The sequence below is a fragment of the Centropristis striata genome, chromosome 13, assembly GCF_030273125.1.
Source record: "Centropristis striata isolate RG_2023a ecotype Rhode Island chromosome 13, C.striata_1.0, whole genome shotgun sequence".
In the NCBI taxonomy this organism is placed as follows: Eukaryota; Metazoa; Chordata; class Actinopteri; order Perciformes; family Serranidae; genus Centropristis; species Centropristis striata.
The window spans coordinates 17,940,276-17,961,882 of record NC_081529.1 but is presented as its reverse complement, the minus strand read 5'-3'; the positions used below and the strand labels follow the sequence as shown (position 1 = coordinate 17,961,882).

Sequence of the window (21,607 nt, the reverse complement as noted above, 5' to 3'; positions counted from 1 at the left end):
GTTGCCATACAAGTAGCCAGTAGCTTTTAACAGGTGTCATTTATAGCCTGACAGGGGCCACCTTCATAAAATGTAAGCTACTAAAAGTGAAAGCATTGAAATGGACCGCAGATGATTAAAATACAATGCATGCATTTTATATCATGTTTGCGAAAAATCTCTCCGAGCGCCACTATTGGACTGATTTTTATTTGTCCTGATACAAATTGTTTTATTTATAAGTGATTATCATATAACACCAACGTTTATTATTATGATCTTTATTCAACTAAATTAATTAATAATTCATTTGTGTGGGTGTTAATTGTTTTTTATGAGTTTTCACAGGTTTCAGCATGTGTATTACATATTTAATGTGTTTCATTATGTCTTGTGCATTTTAGATTAAAGACTGTTTTTCTTGTTTCACCTGCCTGCAAAACAATTTTCCCTCGAGGATAAAAAAAAAAGTTGAAATTGAGATGTAATAAGCACTTCTGCCATCTTTGCGGTACTTAATAATAACAATAATAATTTCAGCTTCTCTCAGCTTTTTTCACATAATATTCACTCCCACATGATTTCTGCTTTCCAACATAATTACATTTTATTGGGCAGCTTTATTGCAGAGATAGGGGGATGTGACAACACTGTTATTGATCAGACAGGTTTTTAAATTCAGTTTCAACCAATTATCCAAATCACTTAATTGGAAGTCAAATATCCAATAGATTAAAAGTTGAAAGTTTAGGTGATTATTTTAACGTTCTTCCTATCACAACTGATGAAAATAAATGGACTGGAACATTAACATTTTTTCTTTCCTCAAAGGAAATTATATCAGGTTTATAATGGAAATTAACTATATCTTTTTTTAACCGCATGACATTTGCCTTAGTCCCTGACATATTTTAAGATATGAATTTTCTCAAACACTCATTTTGAAAGAAGCTTCACATCAGGTCAAACTGTAACAGGGACAGGTGAAATTATTTTACACTACTGGCTGCAGTGAATAGATAATGCCTTCCCCTCCCTCGGTGGCTGACAGTGATGTGACCTTTATTAAGGCACTAAACCCCCGACTGCTCCAGTCGAGCTGCTCAGTGAACAACTGAAAGGGCATCTCCCTAATGTGTGACTATGTAAATGGGTGACGCCCTGCAGCAAATATGAGAATTCCAACCCAAGTGGCCGAGGGGGCGGGCGGGTGGGAGATGTTGGGATTTATTTACCTGACTGGACTCTTTAGATAATAATAATGTTGCAGATTAAGATCAGTTCCTACAGAATCGGTGGCATCATTTTAAAAGCTTTATTTCCAACATGTCAGATTGGTTTTATTAATGTTGTTGTTGTTATCTTATATTATTGCTGGGTATTTTATTTATTACCGGTATGTTAGTTTTCATCCTGGTTTAACCTTGTAAAACACTTTATAACTTTCTTTTGAAAAGTGTTGTACAAATAAAAGTTATTCATGTTTAATGATCACACTATAAGGCGCCACATACACACAGCAGTCATATTCCACGGTGTTATACAGCAGGTGTTATAGCAGATTGATGACCTTTTGTCCTCAAATTTAAATGAACAAGAAAACCTCAAGCAGTCTGTTGGATTGTCCCAAAATATAGAACAGCTGCTTGCAAGGTGACAAAGTATTTCAACTGCAACTTGCTGCTGTAGTTATTCACCACATAATTAGCTGCTGACAGGTGGTTTGTTTGCCAGCTTGATCATATGTGCAGAAAACAAATGTCTATCAGACTCAGCCAGTTACTGGAGCGGAACATGTATATCATGTAACAGAGTCTGTGGCTGCTGCAAGCTTACAAAGACTGTAAGTGTTAGGCTTCTGTGAGGCTCTACTTAGACCATAGACCAGGGGTCCCCAAACTTTTTTCGGTGGGGGCCACTTCTTTCTGTGATGGGGGGCCGGGGTCAGTCTATAACAGGAAATGATATGGGCCAAAGTGACCACCAGTGTTATTGTGTAAATATAACGATCATTTGTTGGCCTTGGCACCACCTGTTGGTTTGCAAAAAAGTAATAAAAAGTCTTCACATGTTTATTTGAAGTACCACAGATATTCCTTTAATTTTGTAGAAAATAAAAACACAAGCTGATGCCAGTTAACAATGAGGTGATGTGATTTTTTTAACAGGTACAGGTGAAAATAGATTCTGCATTCAGAATCTATTTTCCGTTCCCACATTTTGTTGACCGACTCTCCATAACTTTCCATTAGCTTGCCTTGCCCACGAAAACTGGACACTTACGGCTTGGCATCACGTAGATCGGAATATACCATTGTGTGAGGGGGTGAAAATGAGCTACTACTGTAAATAATTCACAACTTAGGTCAATTTTAATTAGAACGTCTACCTTAATCATGTGGATATTTTATAAATAAATATATAATAAATACAATTTTAAAAAAACAGCCCATGTTTAGAGGGATTGTTTAGGATAGTTAAGTGGGCAACTCCAATTGCTTTGGCGGGCCGGAAGTGGCCCGCGGGCCATAGTTTGGGGACCCTTGCCATAGACTGTAGAGTCGTTGGTTTGTGGAGTACAGTTTTGAATTGTGTGGCTGGAGCAATCTTAATTTTTGTGGAAACATAAGTGAATATATTTGGATGAAAGGGTGAAGCTGGGGAGGAGAATGCTAAGTTATAAGCTAATGCTAGGCAGCTATCTTGGTTATGTACATCTTGGTTAATGCAGAACAAGACATCAGAATTAACTTTCATGAACTGGAAACACACTGAAGGGTCAAAGTTCTAAGACCAAAACACAGTGTCAGTCACAAAATAGCCACACCCTTCATCACACTCTGTTTTATAGTCTGTTTTACCATAAATGGGACCATAATTTGCAAAATAAACATGCAGAACATAATCAGAAAATAATCGTGCTGTATTGAAGAAGGCTTGAAACTAGCAATTGGGACCATAAATTCATTAGGAAAATGTTCACTGGGGTGATAAATCAAGTGAGAAGTATGGTAAATTTCTCATTGATTTCTATGCAGTTAGACTTCTTTTTGCAACCTGTGGAGTCACTGCCTGCTGTCTTATAAGATTTAATGCAGGTTTAACACAACAATGCATTGGCTTCACTTTTCAGACCCAGGATGTTGATGTTGACTGAGCTGAATATGAACATTAGCATGAACATTAAACATTCTCACAATGCAATGCTAACACGGTGGTGTTAAGCAGTGAAATGTTTACGATGTTCACTATGATAGTTAAGCATGTTAGCTTGGTACCCTTTTTCTAATTGGCAACAGATGATGGGAATCCCATTAGTTTAAGTATTGGACAAAGTGAAATTTTGACCTGATGATGGTGCTAGAAGGAAAGTCAGATGTCAAATAGTTATTGAGATATTTCACCTAAAAGCATGAATGTCAGCCTCATGGTGGTGCTAGAGGAAATGTCAGATGATTACCAAAGTCACTGGGGTATATCCTCTGGAAACCATGCATGTCTGTTCAAAATATGTGCCAGTTTAACTTCTAGATGTTATACGAGTATTTCAGAAGATAAATGAAACATTGACCTTCTGATGACATGAGAGGGAAGTTCAGATAACGATTATTGTCTTTAGGATGTATCACCATGAAAGAAAAAAAATTTTCCAGACAATTCTTTAACAAGTTGTGGAGATATTTTACTGTTGACCAAAGTGGTGGACCAACCAACATTTCCATCTCTAGAAGCATGACCTGGCATAGCTCAAAACAAAGAAACTAACAACCATGTGTCAGGTAAAAGCTCAGCTTGTTAGTCCACCTTATGGGGAAAAGCTGCCTATATAGACAGGCCACTGCCATGTTACTCTTAATAAATCCTCAAAATGTGTTCCTTCCATCAATAAATTAGTAAGGCTGGTTTATTTTCCACGGATGCACTCCAAGATGTTCATCAGCCTGGAGAACCAATTTAAACTCAGGAGCTGGATACTGAATATCATTGCCAAACCACTCCATCTTTCCCATCTTGCCAGACCTCCCCTCACACAACCTCTAATCCTTCAGGGAAATACTGTATGTGTGCAACCACCTGAAAACACATGATGAAAAAAAACAAACACTGCCTTCTAAAATATCAATAACTCCTCCCATCAGTCAGTCTCTCTGCTCTGCTTTTGATGTTGAAATGTAAAAAAAACAAAAAAACATTTTCTTTGCAATAAGATGCTGGTCCCAGATGTAAAGTCAGACACATGGACAAATTTGGATAAAGACACACACACACACACACACACACACACACACACTGACAAACTATATAAAAACACACGCTCACACATTTTAATTAGCAGCACTTTAGTGTAGAAAGCACTAAACCGTAGGATAATTAATCTCCACAGTCTGTGTTTTCGCTGCTAAACCACCTCAGGGAGGGGACAGGTTGCTCTCTACTTTGTTCAGTTCATCTACTGGGAAACAGGAAACAATAAAGTTGAAAATCTTAAGGGGTAACAGGGGAAAGGTTGTCAGATTAATATGCTGTTGAAGGCATTTGCTTGTGCAGTACAATGATGGTCAATTTTCACTGTGAATGTGGAATGCCAACAATCTCTGCCGCCTTCCTGTGTGTGTGTGTGTGTGTGTGTGTGTATGTGTGTGTGTGAGCGAGTTCAGTTTGGTCACATACTGTTTCTCATTACAAGTCCTCTCATGACTGTATGCAATTTGTGGCTCTGCTCTGTAGCCTTTTGTCAGCAGGCAAGCCAAGTTCTGTTTGTCTGTCTCTGCAGCTGTCCATCACTCCTCCTCAATGTGTCTCTGTCAGCCGCTCTGTGTCTGTCTCGTTCTCTGCCATCTCTGGGGACACAACCCCATCTGCAAATTGTAGTAATTAGCCTAGAATGTCTGGGATCGCGTGCTTCCTGTGCACATGACGTCAGCTCTGGCCGTTTCGGGGATAAAATGACTGGGTTCTCTGTGCTTGTCAGAGCCGAGGAATAGCGAGGAATAGAAGGAGAAACTTAAGAATGCAGAATCAGAGCGTGAACCCACAAAGGTACTTCTAATCCTGCTGCCGTCTCAGCGGTAAAGGGCAAATGGCTGATCAGATTCCTGAAATCGAGGCTAGACATCCTGCGGTAATAAACCTGCCTGTGAGTGGGAGTAGATTGTCAAGATAAACTCCGATGCCAGCCTAATTTCACAAACAAAGCAGCAGCTGATTTGTCTTCATCTTGGCAAGATGTACACGTCTGTATCAGCGTCTGGGTGACTGCTTTATTTGATGGATATGCAGGCTGATGGGGAAATGCAGGCCAGTGAAACGGAGATGATGCTGCCCAGTGCCCACTCTGTGAAACGCACAAACACACACTTGCTGGCACCACAAGACTAATCCTCTTAAGTCTCAGTCCGAGCTGTGGGGGCACAGCAGGTCTTGCGCCCCTGCTGTGGGTGCTGGCCTCATTTCCACTGCTCATTTCCTGCCGTGGGCAACACCTTCCTACAGCTCCTCTGTGACTCATGTGTCCATCCAAAAAATGCCCCACCTCCTCCTTTCTACTTTCTTGAAAATCTATCTTTTGAGTATCAAATGTTCACCTCTGTGTTGGCTCAAGCTGGCTCTCAAAGTGTAGCCCTCTCCTTTGCTGAATAGTGGACTAGCTTGCCTCTGCAGCACTTACAATATATTACAATGACAAATATAGACGCAACAAAACATTCGCAGAAACTTCTCCTTGTCTCCGTAATTGCTTCAAACACTAAATCACCTTTTCCACTGGACAAAAATCTGTTTTTTTATCTTTAGAGGGGAAGGTTACAATCTGCATTCACTCCCGGGACAAATGACTCAGGAGTAGTCACGAGTATTTATTTGCTCCAGTTCCGGCAGTGATGGAAACACAACATTTAAAGCTCTCAGAAGGTGTTTGATACTCAAATGATATATCTTTGGTGGAATATCCCTTAATACTTCCACCTCATCACTGTCTGTCTTTTCCCCATTGTTTCTTGTCTTTAAGCTTGTTTCTGTCTTCATCTATCCCATTTTTTTCCTGACATTTCATCCATCATTTTCATCTTGTCATTGGTTTAATGTCTAGCAGGTGTGTAACTGTAGCTAAGTTGCCAGACAACACTGACAGTTGTAAAGGTAAAGCTTTCACTTGCTGCCAGTGTGTTATGACTTTCAGGAGACAGGCCTGTCCACTCTCACCTCAGCCTAAATGCTGTCAGGATACAGCAGCTTGCCAACTTCAAAAACACTCTAAGAGAAACTGTCCACATTGAGACTGACCAACTGACTGTTTTATAGAAACAATTCAGGGAATAAAACAACAACTATGAGAGGTTCGGCGTCCCAGGATGAACTGGATGGCAAAATTGTTCTCTGCGGATGAAAGAACTCCCGTCATGTCATCTGTCGTACTGAAAAGGCTTGAAGCTCCTGCGATAGTACAGCGTCCGTCATTTAAAAACATTACATTAGTGCTCCAGTGCTGCTGCATTGCAGTTCAATTTTGTTTTTGCCAGCTGAGAGGTCTGGACAGTGTGCACATTACCTTGAAAGACTGACTCATTCCTCTGGCTGCAGTGCTGTTTGACTTGCAGGGCAGCGTGAGAGCACCAAGATGACATAAAAGCAGGAAATGGACAGTTATTATTTACAGATATGGCTTTTGGAGGCTGGTAGAGGAATGCACGAGGACGGGAAAAGATTGAGCATTGTGAGTGATTTCTCCATCTGAGCATAATGAGACAGTTGGTTACAGTCTGTAATAATCACATGATTTACATATCTGATGCCATGTAATGAAAAAAAGAAATGAAATCAGAAATAGTCCTTTCTCTATACAGTCAAGCTGTTGCTTTATTTTTAGTGAAAGAAAAACTAATTTTTACCTTACCCCAACATTTTACCACTTTATTTTCCACAAAGAAACATCTTTAAAATAGAATAGATACAACAGCATTAACTTCAGTGAATCAATCTGACACAGTTGGAGTTGATGACAAAAAATAGTGTTAAATGAGCAAAATAAAATCAGATATGCTGTGACGTCTAAAATGCACTTGTGGTAGTAATGCTCACACAAACCTTCACAATATTTCAGTGTTACAAAATCTCTTTTCCAGCTCCTAATGTTTGGTTTGAGCCATCATTCGTCTAATCACTAGAATCCCTTTTCAGCATTACTTTACATTTCCTCTCGAATATGAAGCAACTTGAGACAGTGCAGCGAGCGACAATTAGTCCTCATGTTCGCTGAGCAGTACCGTCTTTGAAAACAACAAGCTTCATCCCCAGACGTCCTGCTTCAACATGGTCCTCCACACAGGCACTTCACCCTCCTCACTGCCGCCTCGCTGCCGTGCCATCCTCCTATTAGAGCACTTTCAGGAAATTAATTCCTCTTTAATACCCGGGACGAGATGGCATTTCCACTATCGCAGCTTCCTCGTGTCCAGAGGGATAGTCCAATTTGCCATCATTTCGAAACAACACAAATATGTAAACAGCTTAAAAAATATTCACACACGCATCAAAAAAGAGCAAAAATCCAAAGCATTTCTTTCCACAGCGCAGTGTTTTCTTTTTTCCTCACTCCTCTGCAGTGCAAAAAATTAAAATACGAGAAAGAAAAAAACAAAACAATAAATAGACTTCCTCTGTTATATATTTCTGTGTTTTATGTATATACATATATATATTTATAGTGATGGGTCTCTACATTAGCACGCAGCTCTTTGCCCGGTCCTTCCTCATGGCCGGGGCCTCGTCCATTTGCTCAGTCCGACCCGGCAGAGGCGGCAGGGGGAGCTGTGACACTCGCTTCAGGCCTCTGCGGGAACTGCTGCGTTTTAGCTGAGGCTTGTGCGGTTGCCGCACCGACGCCACCGTGGTGATGTGGAACACGTCCCGGACGCTGTTCTCGGAAACCTTGGAGGTGCACTCAACGTAGGCCACCGCCCCCATCTGTCGAGCTATTGTGCTGCCCTGTGAGACGGAGAGAGGCAAAGGAAGAGACAATTAGCAAGATGTTGCATTTTCCAAATCAAAAGGAACAGCAGGAGCGGTGAAAGTTTGGCTGAGGAGCCAGCATATGATTGAGAACCGCACATAAAAAATGCAACCCGTAGTCGTCTAAGTATTCATTTGTAACTTGAAAGATGCTTGTAAAAAGGCCGCAGTTTGTTGCAGTTGCTGAGTACTGTATTAAAAAGCTATCTAAAGTATTGAAATGGACATCAGAAGATTAAATATGGCAGCACAGAATGTTTCTGAAGGCTGCCACTGGCCCACAGGCTGCACTTTGAGCAACTATGCTCTACAGGAAACATAAAAGGAGAAAGGGGAGACAACATGCAACATTTTATCAGCAGTGTCAAAAGAAAACCCCAGCTAGTATAACTTGACATCTTCACATTATGTTGCACTCTTCCTCCTTTCAGCGGTTTTGTATTCTGCCTCTTCTCTAATAGAACTCCTGACCGTGACACAGCAATGTCCTCTCTCCTGTTTCCTTTTAAAGGCTTTGCTAGACATGACTTTACTCCATATCAAGGTGCTGTGCGAGCGCCTCGCAGAGAAAATGAAATTTTACAACATGCACCCCATCCGTCATTCTATCGCCGCGTAAGCTGGCTCCATATCTCAAGAGTGGGAAACTAAATGTCCCAGAAAGAGGCAGAAAGATCCGAGACAAAGATGTCGATCTAAACCGTAGGCTGAATGTCAATGATCTAAACATGTCTGGAGACAAATGAAGCTCTTCCATCTGATGCATGAATAATGTAGATGCTCTGACTCCTTGCTCTGTTGTTAAGAGAGTGGGAACAGAGCCTACTGAGCCGGTGCGGACATGCTCTGTGCAGCTATTTAGAGAGTAGAGACTAAACTCAAACAAAACTCCTCCAGCACAAGAGCTCACCCCTGAGTAATGTTACAATATACCCAGTTAATTGAGACCGTAAATTGTTTGCTTGAAATCAAATTAGAGACAAATTTAATTTTAGAGTCCCCGAGCTTCTCTCTCTGCTACAGTACAGTACAGCGTCGTCTCTTGTTGCATGACTTTAAACCCACATTCACGCAGGATCAAGACATGCAAAGGTTGTAACAGATGAAACAGAACTGCATTTCCCATGACCCTAAAATCGCATGCTCTCCAACACAGAGAGAGCTTTTCATCCCCAGTGGACGTGGTTTGATTTTTATCACTGCTGTGCACTGAGCCGCATATAAGAAGCAATGAAGTCCTCATTAGGTGGAACGGCAGATTTAGATTCAGGGGTGGTGGCTGTGGCGGCGGGAGTGAGGAGAGGGGGGGGACAGAGGTAGAGATGGTTGTGACAAGCGGAAAAGCTCGATCGGATCTCGGGCAGATTAGTGCAGAAATGTCTGGAGTTCACGTAGTGGTCACTCTTGTCGGTGACTCCTCAGCTGTGTTGGAATTCAATTTAGGATCAACAACAGGATAACAACATAGGCTGTTGGATTAGAGCACCCAAATGTTTATTGTGTCCAGCTTTGGCATCTGTTGTGTGACACACATTTACTGGGCATGTTGGACAGACAAACAGTAGTTGCCTCAGATGGAAAATAATGACTGAGAAGGAGCAGAACAATAGCTTAATGTAGGCCTGGCCACAAATGGTCCCCAGCTATTTTACATTAGCTCTGTGGTTTGCCACTCTATCTTTTGTTTATGTATCTTATTTACATGAACTGTCTGTTGTTTTCTGTTCCTGATTTTTTTTTTTCTTTTTTGGAGGCTGCATGCTTTTAGCCTCCGGCGAGCTCTCTCGGAAAAAAGGCTCCTTTGTTCTGGGGGCTTTTGTGTGGTGGTGAAAAAGCCCCTCCACTTTTTGTATGTCCAACACGGGAGAGCACAAAATGAACACGCTGAAAGCTGATTAAAATTCACAGATTTACAGAACAGTTTATCATCGCCTCCTGCTTCTCCCCATCCCCTTGGCTTAGAGGTCATGGCGGCATGTGATAAAAGGGCTCACTCATTTATCAATGTCCATTTTTCTATTCATCCTGCATTTTGAAAATCCCTAAATCTGCATGAATATTTCATTTCAGGGGAAAAAATGTGTCCCTCGACATAAACTCCACTAACTGCCCGTGCTTCTTCCGCGGCCCTCACCATAAGCAACCTTACAATGCTTGTCAGCAAATTTCGGTCAAATCGCCAACCCCAGCAACATGTTCCCAAGGGGTTTCACACAGCTTTTATTCTGCGGTGGTTGATTGTGTTGCGTGAGCCCCTTCTCACACTCCCTTCCTGGGGGACTTCACCAGAAAGCGACGCCACTGCTGATCCAAGATGGAAAAATCATATATAATCGCTGGATTGCTTTCTAATTTTCTTTTCCTGCATCCAGTGTTGTTTTCAAATCTGTCTTTTTGTTCCCCAGGGCACCTTCCGAGTCCCTCACTCATTACTCATCCCACCCTTTTCTCCTCACATATCCATCATCTGCTTGTTCTCACCTGCTCGTGGGTAACAGGGATGAGCCGCTGCTTGGAGAGCTCCCTCAGGGTGCTGACGTCTGTCCTCATGTCCAGCTTACAGCCCACCAGCACCACTTTGGCATTGGGACAAAACTCCTGCGTCTCCCCTTGCCACTGTTGAGACATGAACCGACACAGAGAGACACAGACATACATCAGTGATGGTGCCAAATGTGAGAGTAGAGCTGCCTGTACTGAGTGCTGAGCCACTGAGTTACACTGATGACCTCTGGCTGCTCTGACACTGATACCTGAGCCTCTGATAAAAACACATTTGTTCCGGTAAAAGGAGTCAAAGGGTTCTGAATCTACTGATATCAGCATACATGAGATTTAACGAGTACTGAAATTTAACTGAAACAATTAGTACAAGTCCAGTTCTTAACCACCAGAAAACTAAACAGCAATATTTTTTATATTATACTGATCGTCTTATCAGGCAAAAGTGAAGAATAATTTGCTGTTTCTCTGTTTACTGCCATTGTCATTGGTTTTTGACTGTTGATTAGACAAAACAAATAATTTGACATCTTCTTGGGCTCTGGGAGATTGTGATTTATTTTCAATCATTTCTAGACTGAAAATGTTTGTTGGGGAAATAAGGGCTTGGATGAAAAACTATTTTTTCTTCTATTTATGCAACTTTAGCCCACATTATAGGTGCATCAGTATGAGGTAGAAGAAGACAGAGTTATTACCGTGGGTTAAGAAAAAATTGCAGAACAGCGCATCAGAAGGGAAAATTGTAGGCTTTCTGCAGGGTCGACTGTATGAATAAATTCAGCATATAATTGGCCACACAAGTAACAGTCATCCGTATGCATCTCATCCACAGCAGCAACTGACTGCTGCATGCATGTTGTTTTGGTAATTTTAGTTTGTAGTTTAGTTTCAGTTTTTTTTAGTGTGCAAATAAACCTCTCTCAAAGCATTTGAGATTTGATTTGACATTTTTTTGGTGCAAGCTATTTTCCAGTTACGTGTGCATTCAAAAGTGCCTGGGACAAAATTAGCCACAAGAAAAAGTGTTAGGTTAATGTCCCCAATGTCCCTGCAGTTATTCTCATTATTAGTTAATCTGGCAATCAATCACACATTCTTTTGTACAATTCATTGTCAGAAAGCAGTAAAATACACAGCATAATATCCTGAAGCACAAACTGATAACATTAATTTGTTTTTTAATTATTTTATTGTCTGGCAAAAACTTCACAATCCAAAGACACTGAATTTACTTTCAGATAAGACAAAGAAAATCAACAAATCCTCACAACTGGAGCAGGATAATGTTATGGAATTGATTCAATTCATTAATTTTATGTCAAACAAACAATCGGTTAATAGGCTAATAATCTCACTTCTAAGTAAAAGCATTGTTAATAAAGGCAGATATTATTTGTCAGAGCCTCATACAGTGTTTCACTGTTCAATAAAATGTCATTACACTACTGCAGTTTAAGAACTATGTGACAATATGGCATCTTTATTCATGCCATCTGGGTATAGGTCTCTGTTGTACCAGGTATGTGATATACTTTCCTCACTCAGCTCCCATAAACAAATCTATTTCAGGTTGTGTACAGAAAAGGTTGGACCGTTATTTCTAAAATCAACTGTCACTTTTGAAACTCAGCTGAACCAACACAGCGTCTCCTCCCTGCCACACAAATACTCAGCAGATGCCCTGAAGTACTCCACACGCCGTGTGCAGAATGTCAGGGTGTCCATTCATCCTTCATGTTGAACGCGACCTATGAGCTCTCAAGCCCATCCCTATTCTGCCTCTAACACCCAATCAAAAGCTTTGATTGTTTAACCCTGCCTCCTCCCCCAGCTGCCATCCAAGAACCTTGGTGACCCGCTTGTTTCTAGAGGTCAAGAGTCTAATTTGGGATGGTGATTGTGCAACAGGTTTTCCATGTGCCCCTGAGTTCTGGAGATTACCAGGGCGACAGCTAGGGGTCAAGGGTCAGGGCAACCCCCTGCCAAGGGATTCATGGGAAAACCAAGAGCTTGACGGCCAGCTCTGCTTCCCCCTGTTGACAGAGATATTTGTGAGTTTAAAATAAGGTGTCTCGGGTTAAATCTACAAAGTCTGCGCGAGCATTTTAAAAGCTCCTCTCAGACCACTAAACACGTCAACAGGCCGGCCGTGGGAACCGTCTCTGGCCCACAAGGAGCGCAGTTCAAAGGCAAACACACACACATGGTTTCAAGATGAGAGACCGCTAAAAGGCACACTCCTGTTTTACATGACACAAATGCGCCCAAACAAACCCATTAAGTTGGGTGTCTCTGCATATACAATAGGTATTCCCACCAGCTGTAAAAACATTCATGACCACTTACCCCGCCCGTCCAGTATCACACTTTAACCACCGCCCTAATATCAACCGCAGTATCGCACTGTCTGAACCATGAGCCACCTTACTCATATTAAGTTCCACCATCTGGCCAGCTGTACTGCTTAAAACTTTACATTTTAAATGCCTTCAGAAGGGCAATTTTCTCTCTCTGCAGGCTCTGCAGCAGCTCTTCTTTGATACAGCTGATGTGGCTAATTTGCGTATCTGATATTCCTCTCGAACCCACCCGGGTGCAAAGTCTCTGCTCTCATTCTTCACTGTGACCTTCTATTCCCTCAGAAAGACGAGGGTCAAGTATCCATGGACGTTTTGATGAGATAAAGGACCGGCAGGCTCTAACCTCTGTGCTGATTTGCTCTATTGTTGAGCCATGAAAATGCAAGCTGCTGGCTCAGAAATCTGAGTGGGTGCTAAGATGCTGATCGGGAAAAAGTGAATTTTTTCCGGTTCGTTCTCCAGTGTCACAGCAGATATTAAATGCTGATCCAAAGCCTTGAGAGGAAGAGATGAAGTAAAAAAAATAATAAAACACTGACCTTCTTTATGACACTGTCCAGAGTCTCCGGGCGGCTGATGTCAAAACAGACAAGAACTGCATCTGAGTCAGGATACGCCAGTGGCCTCACGTTGTCGTAATAAGAGGAACCTGTGGAGACACAATAGCATATGGCATAAGGTCATGGTGTCTTCAGAGGAATTCCTGTGTGTAAACCTGAATTAACCCCATGAGAATCTCCATCCCGGCCATATGGCTTATTCTGTCAATTAGAAACATACTGCAAATCCCTGGAAGGTGATCTAAAGGTCAATAATACATGGATAGCCCATTAAAGCAGAGGCTGTGACATAAACTTGGACATGCTGTGGCTTGAATGCGCTTCGCAGATGCAAATGAGTCTTTTTCTTAACAGTTGTGTGCACATATTTGAGTATCTTCGTCTCTTGGGCTTGCACACAGCTGTGGCCTCCCTTTATCACAGCGCTTCGGGAGGAATGTCGAGGGGTTACTCAGAGATGCACACACTCAAAAGTGAATTATAGTGGGTTGGGGGACGGGAGGACTTGTGCACACAATTTATAATCATCTTGAAACAACAGCGAATGCCAGCACAAAGGCCAAACTAAAGGTTGAACCCCTTAATTCTCTCGACTCATCCCTCTCCAGTCTCTCTACAAATGGTCCTTGTTTTTAAAATCTTCCATTTCTTTCTGACTATATGAGATTCACATGCACTCACACGCCCTCCCCTCTCTCTCTTTTTCATTTCTGTACCTTGATCAAATTTGAAGGCGGCGTGGTGCCTCTGTACTTTCATAAGCAGCTCGGTTACACAGGTCCTGTGCTCTTACAGCTCTCATTAGGAGGCTTGTAAAAATATCTGGGCTCTCTCTCTCTCTCTGGAAATGTGGCTGTGGTGGTGGGCACCCTCCCTCCTGCCTCCCGTGGGAGCTGGTATGGATTTGAACTCTTACATTTCGATAGCAACAGTACCCTGACTGCATAAATTTAGAGTCATGAAAACTCAAAGGTTTGTTAAAAAATTGCCACATTTTACACTTACACCTGCTATAAATGCCTATGAATCTGTAAATCACATGCTGTAGATGAATGATGCACACTTTTATATATAAAACAACTCCCAAAACACTTAATCCCTTAATGTCACACAGACTGATTAGGATAATTATAGATTATACTTGCTGTTGACGTGCTTCATACTAGACCTGACACAATAGGCAGTCAGCGTGTTAAAGAGCTGCATGCCTTTGTCTGGCAGGGTAAATGGAGTCTGCACAATGGTGCTACAGCCTGTTTTAGCATCACTATGTTCTCTTTGTTAATGATGGAATGACAATAGCTGCACGCGGCCCGTAGCCCCAGTTATTCAGCCGGCTGTCCCATGCTGACCTGCTGCCTCCCCACTGAGAACAATTTAACAGCCTGCACATTAAAGATTGATGCTTTTTTTCCCCTCCAAGTGAGAGAAACAGTTTTATTTATATTGTGCTTCTCAATAAAAATGCACTTTTCCATTAAGTGCTAACAAATATTCTGATCTAATCTGATAAGACTTTTGGTTAGAAATGTTTTGAAACATGCATCTTTATGCTATTAATATGTAGTCAGTGTTGTGCAAGTTTACACAATTCACACATATTAAAATAAAGTAGTTCATGCTCAAAGTTCACAGTTTTGAATTTTGAACTAAGTTCACAGTCCCAACAGTCTTGCATAACCAGACCTATCTGTGCAGCTGGTTCAGTGTTCAAGAAAGGTGCACTGAACTAGGATGCTTCAACTCAGTGTGCCTTTTCAGATTTGTTGCCAATATGCCTGACTTTTGGACTTGTTTTTTCAGTCCTGGTTGGCACAATTTGCATGAAAATGTGAGATTTTATCTGTGTAATCTGTACTTGTTTGTTCATATTAAAACTCCTTCAAATATTCATACAAACTAGCATCGGCAGTAGAGGTATAGCTGTTTGTCTGACATGCAGAAGCCATGATGGTGTTGTGCTGAAGTTTGTTCCCCATCAAATAAAAAATAGTTTCCCTCCTGTTAAAATGCTGCTTCCTGTAGCGCCCCCCTCTCTCTGGTTAACTTTAGGTCGGGGAAATCGAATTATTACAGAATTAATGATGTTCATGTTGTAAACATATACACTCAATTACACACATCCACCAGAAACACTAGCATGTTAAACAAAAGGACTCTTTTTTTTAAGTTAGTATACTATCTCGAGTCAGCCCCATGTGACTGCTGACATTTAGCCATGCATTACTTTTCCTGCCAAAATGTTTTTAATGCAGTTCTGTAGATGGTGGAACTCTGAAACACAGAAAAGTTTTCCCTGCTTGCTTGTGTCAATAGGTTACAAACTGTTATCCTATTGGTTGCACTTTGAAAGGTCGTGGAAAAACAAGGTCAAATAATCTGAACTTTGAGCGCAGCGCTTGGTGGTTTTGTCGAGCTGTGTGCTACCACACTCTCACAGCACAGCCAGTACAGATTGGTTTTACTGCTGATCATGTGATAACTGGATACTGTGATTCAAAATGGTGTCCTGTTTATTCTAATGTAATTCGTTAAGTGCATGAAATGTAAAAATTGTGTGCATTTTTGTGCATTATAGAGCCTATGATGGTCAGGAAAATATACTGATACAGCTCTCTGTAATTTGATTGGCCTTTATAGCTGAAATTGTGGTGACACAACTTTGTCATGATACAATTGTTTGCATTGTTTTAACAGCATATCCTTTTGTAATGATGGGTTGTAGGAAATAGTGTCTCTGAGCCTCTTCACATCACGTGACTTGCAATGCCAACTGTAACAGCCATTGCAAATTTGCTGCACAGCCTGGCACAGTTCCTGGGAGCTTAGTGCATGTGAATCAGTGTGAAAACAATACAGAGACAGTTCTCTCTGATACAAACACTTTTGACAATCTTGTTTTCTCCACCTTTAAAAACAAACACTGTAATCACATTTTCAGTGTAATATAGAAGAAAGAAATGAAAAATAAATGTCATTTTAGCCGATACCTTACAGGACATTATCAGGAATTCCCACTCTGCTCCTCGTATTATTAACACAAGATTGCTACTGTTTTGTACTGCTGAGAGAGCAGGACTTGCACGCACACACACACACACACACACACACACACACACACCCACCCAATCACACGGATGCCAAGTCCAGCAGTCAGCAAAGCACACATTGTACGACAGCGAGCTCTGATTGGTAGTGGTCACACATGAGGTGCTGTAGCTGCTGAAGTTGGTCTTTAGTATGTATCACAGTGCAGCAGACCTGTACTGAGGTTAGAGCTGAAGAAGAAAAGAGACAGAGCATGTGGGGTGGAGAGGGGACAGAAGAGATTTAATGACTTTGACGCCGGGGCGAGGGCAAGGTGGGGAAGCATGAGATGATGAGAGAAGCAACCAGGGAATTAAAGCAGAATCCAGATGATGAGGAAGAGATGTCAGATGAAGGAAAGTTGAGACAATGAGGCTTGTTTGACTTAAGATGTAATTAGAGACTGGAATGAGGCTGTTGGGATCAATATGTCAATCCCAAATTATCAAAGTGATTGACAGGCCAGGGTCACGACATGCCTCGTCACAGTGCAGCAATTCAGAGCTCTTCTGCCGTGAGCGACAGGGAAGCTACATCAGCACTTTTGCAAAGTCAGAAAAAGTCCTCGGAGGAGAAAAAGTGCTGTGTTTAAAACAAGCCGAGCAGGCACAAATAAAAGCCAATCACCATAACGATCAAGAACACGGGGAGGAGGAAAAAGAGTTTTCTCCTGATTGTAAAATATATCACCTCCACCACATGAAATGCTCTTGTCCCCCTTCTAGCAAAGAGACATGAGCAGAGATAAAAGAGGATGTAGCTGTAGAGGAGTGGAGGAGGTGGGGGTGGTGCAGTGGGTGTTTGGGTAGGTAATGAAAGCACTGGACTCGGCAGGACAGATCAAATAAAGAGGTATGAGATCTCTGGGTTGGCTATTGGTGGAGCTGGCCTGTGCCCATTCACTGTGAGGTGGAACAAAAGGTCAATTGAATTTCAGACAGAGCAGGATGAGATGGATGGAGCAGGAGGGTGAGGGAGGGGAGCGCAGCCTGGCAGGAACCACTAAAAACCATCATGCCTGGCAAAGGAGTGGGACCCTGCCATGTCGTGCCAAGGACAGGCATAAAACACCCCTCGCAAAAAGCTCCTCCAGCATTAGCATTAGCCTGATTTAGCGTCGGCGATCCCTCACAGTGGAAAGTGGATTTCTGTCTTTGCTTCCACAGGGCTAATTAGCGCTAAGCCACGATGCAGCACCACACAGGAGGCTCCGCAGAGGCAGAGGTGACAGAGGTGGGAGGAAAGCGTTCCTCACCAGCCATCAGTCGAGCTTCATCAAAGGCCAGAAATATCCCAGAGGATGTTCACGCGGACAGGAACTTAGTGGAGCGCTAATGTACAGTAATAAGGCTTCAGGGTTTGTGGTATGACTTCATTTATGCCTCCTTTCCCCCGACACAGCCATTCCCCCATAAGGACAATCTGTCTGAAACATGACAGCTCTCTATCTGCTCATGAGAATTTCAAACAGTGAATTAGACCTCACAAGAAAACACAAATGATGCAGTTTGATAGAGAAATTTCTTTCTGAAATTGACTTGTGCATCAATGAACAAAGCCTTTAGTGCATTAATCTGTAGCATCACAGCAGGATTTCTCTTTCTGTTTGTTACATGCTCATTGCAGACGCAGCTAAAAAGCAAACCATTATGAGTGAGGGGGAAAGAATAGTCTTTGCCTCCAGGCTCTCTGATGTGTTCGTGCACATATGGCAGGGAGTCAACAGCAACTAACAGCCTCATTAGGGCCACATACTGGAAAACACCCATGCACACACACAAAGGCAGGGTATAGGGAAACAAACACCCTCTCAAATGTCGCCAAATAAATGAAAACAGTTAGTGTGATTGAGTTAGCTGCAACCTTAGAAACACAGCACATTCAGCGGCACATACCCCGCGTCTTTTTTCTTCTCCTGCAGCTGTTTTCCTCTTGAAATTCACCTTCAAAGCAAAGGCAAAACATTTCAAGTTGGGGTGGCCGAGTATCGTAGCAACCTGGAGGGATGCAAATGGCTTCATTGTGAAGCCTTGAAAGGAAGTAAGGAGGAAGAGAGCAGGAGAGCGAGGGGATCACAGAGGCTAATGACTCTGGTGCAATGATGATTGAAGGTGACTAAAAGAAGGAGAAGAAGAGGGTTGGCACTCCATCCTTTAAGATGTTGAGTAAACTTTTCATTGCTAAAGGTCCGGTCTGCGTTGTGAACTGTTATGGCTTCTCCTCAATCAGCGTTCTTACTCAAACAGAGGTAAACACAGTCTGCTGTTAAGACACTCTTCGAGAGGAGGTGGAGTTATTTTGACCTGGTGTACCATTCTGCGTGTGTTTTATTATGTGAATATGAGTTTGCTCAAAACTTTCTTTCACAGTCCTGCATCCAGAATCAAACACAGTCTCCTGCATATGTTGCCACTGACCTTATTCCCTTTGCAGACATTTTTACCTAGCACTCCAGATGGAAAAAATCTACCTGGAAGATTGGCATAAAACTAGTGCTTCACACGTAAAAAGGGACTTCAAAAAAATGTTGAACTCAGAATTTCAGCTTGTTACATTAACATGGGAAAACTCTCAGATGCAACTTCTTCCATTTGAGAGTTTTGATTCTCACACTGTTCCTGGATACCTCAGATTTGTATTCATTTGTGCATGAAAATTAATTAGAAGACTCCTGAAACTTGTTTTAGTTGTGTAATCCATCACAGTGAAGATAAAGCCTGCATTCATTTTGGCCAGTGTTAAGTTGTCATTGCTTGGTAATGCAGTTTAAGTGCAGATTGATTTAAAACACTCCAACAATAATGTGAGAAATATTAATGTTCAGTTTGATGTATTACACAACTCAAGCAAGACTGAAGAGTCTGCTGATTGATTTTCAAACAATAAAGAAATGAATGGGGAAAAAATGTCTGCCTGGAACAATAGAGAGTGGAAGATTAAAGGGGCACTCAACCAATTTTACACATAAAGCTCACTTCATGTGGTAACTAAGGCTGGTTTGATCCCTGGCCCCTGCAGTCAAAGTGTCAATGTGTGTGTGTGCGTGTGCGTGTGCATGTGTGCGTGTGTATGATCATTGCTCCTGATGAGCAGGTTGCACCTTGTATTGTAGCCTCTGCCACTGGTTTATGAATATGTGTGAGTATCAATAAATGGCTTGTGTTGTAAGGGACTTTGAGTGGCCACTAAGACTAGAAAAGCGCTATATGGATACAGTACATCCATTCACTTTACTTGTCGGTGTACTGTATGTATATCTTAGTTCAGCTTGAGACTTAAAATATTTGAGTTTTAACCTGAAGGCATACATTAAGAAAGATTGGTGCATTAAGGAAGAAAGGGAAGATCCAATAAAGCACACTAATGAGAAGCATTATGGGAAATGTATGATTCAGCATTTTTCGAAGTTTGGCTCATACCAAGGATTAAAAGTCATAATATCTTGTCTGCTGTTGTTTTGGTTTTTATCATTCTTTTTAAATTTGCATTGTTTCCTCCTTTATACATGTTTAGTATTAAGCTGTTTAAATGCCTTGCAAAAAAAACATGCACAACCTCTAGCTGAGTCCATTAACGATTCTATAATAAATAAGATATTCAGAACCACTAGATGTTGCACTAAAGCACCAGTGCACCAGTGCTTTAGACCAAAAATAGTGGGCATGTCAGCCACACACACGCATTGGACTCACACGCAGTACCATGCACACGCAGCCGGCCCGGCTACCTAAACAAAGAACAGAAAAGCTCAGATTACAACAAACATAGAGGGAGTGTGACTTCAGCGTGCTCAGGACACCATTACTCCACTATTTTTCTACATAGTAAATACTTGTTTGCTGCAATACTACTGTTCAAATGTTCAAGTTACCTCACAAACCTCCAAACTAGTCATAGTGGGCAAGTTATTTCATGAAGCACAACTGTTTATATCGTGATGTGGAACATAATAGTGGTGTATTTATTTTCCTAGGATGACAGTAAAGGAGGCAAAGTTTCCATGACTTGATAGTTCAAAGATGAACTTCTAGGCTTTATTGGATTGGTTATAGAGCTAGAGTTTCTTAAGTGAGATCCATTGCTTCTTAATTTACTGATCTCTCCATTGGTACCGCTGTTCTTCCTGGTACGTGATCATGGGGCATAGATGGGCCTTGTACTGACTCCTCCATGTGATGTAACTTCCACCTGTGATATAAGGTCTACATGTTTAAAATACTGATCCTGGGGAGTTAATATTACCATTTTTAGATTACACCTTCACACGCAATGACGGCCGGATTCGTAGAAGCAACAGAGACATCACTGTGTGTCCGGGCCTTATATAAGGAGCTTGACGCAGTGAATCTGCAAGCGAAAAATCAAATCAATCCAGTGAAACAAGGCATTAAAAAGCCTGTAATGAAGTTACCTCAGCTGGCCTGCACTCTAGACTGGGGCTTTTATGTTTGGTTGCTCATGCAGTCTGACATATAGGTTATACAAGTGTACATAACACACACACAGATATAGCTGTTGATCCGTTATAGAGATGGCTGTGTCAAGTTCTCAAAGGCATTAGCACACAGCCAGGACAGTGGAGGTGACACTGGGTTAAATGGCCATTAACCTTCCCTGTCTGCAGCCTTCACACAGGGGATATTGATCAAAGCTCCCTGCGTTTTCCCCGCGTAGGAAGTGCAGCCTTTGAAGGGCGTCGAGCACCTTCCACGGATCTGCTCTGAGCTCTGCTGCCAAGGAGTTAATGCCTGTGTCTGTCGTCCAATCGCAGGTTGAAAAGCGGGGCCGGCCGCGGCGCTGACAGCACGGGCAAAGGGACAGAGCAGCATTACTGTCTGTCTCCTGCTCGCCCCAGGGGTATGGAGATGGAGTAGTGTGTCCGCTTTCAGTTCCTCCTCACCCCCAGCTCCTCTTTTATAATCACAGACACACACACTCTCATTCTGCCGGAGAAATAGCTTTGCATTTCATCTCCTGTTGTTTGATCTCTGTGTCTTGTCTAAAGCTCTGGTTCATGCTGTGCTTTGCTTTTAGAGATCACTATGCCTCTTTTGTCGCTCGCTTCTTCTGTCGATTTATATATTCCCTGCCTCAATTAAAAAAAAAAAA

The 21,607-nt window shown here is 42.0% G+C and overlaps 1 protein-coding gene across 1 annotated transcript in view; it reads right to left on the bottom strand.

The window, feature by feature from the left end:
• Positions 1-6,808: 6,808 nt before the first annotated feature.
• The window catches only part of rnd2 (Rho family GTPase 2), a 30,611-nt gene continuing 15,812 nt past the window's right edge, over positions 6,809-21,607 (bottom strand). The window contains exons 3-5 of the mRNA XM_059348165.1: positions 13,391-13,500; positions 10,468-10,602; positions 6,809-7,962 (exon numbers count right to left, since the gene is read on the bottom strand). Of these exons, the coding sequence (XP_059204148.1) occupies positions 7,693-7,962; positions 10,468-10,602; positions 13,391-13,500 (515 nt within the window). The 3' untranslated portion in view covers positions 6,809-7,692. The remainder of the gene's footprint in view (positions 7,963-10,467; positions 10,603-13,390; positions 13,501-21,607) is intronic.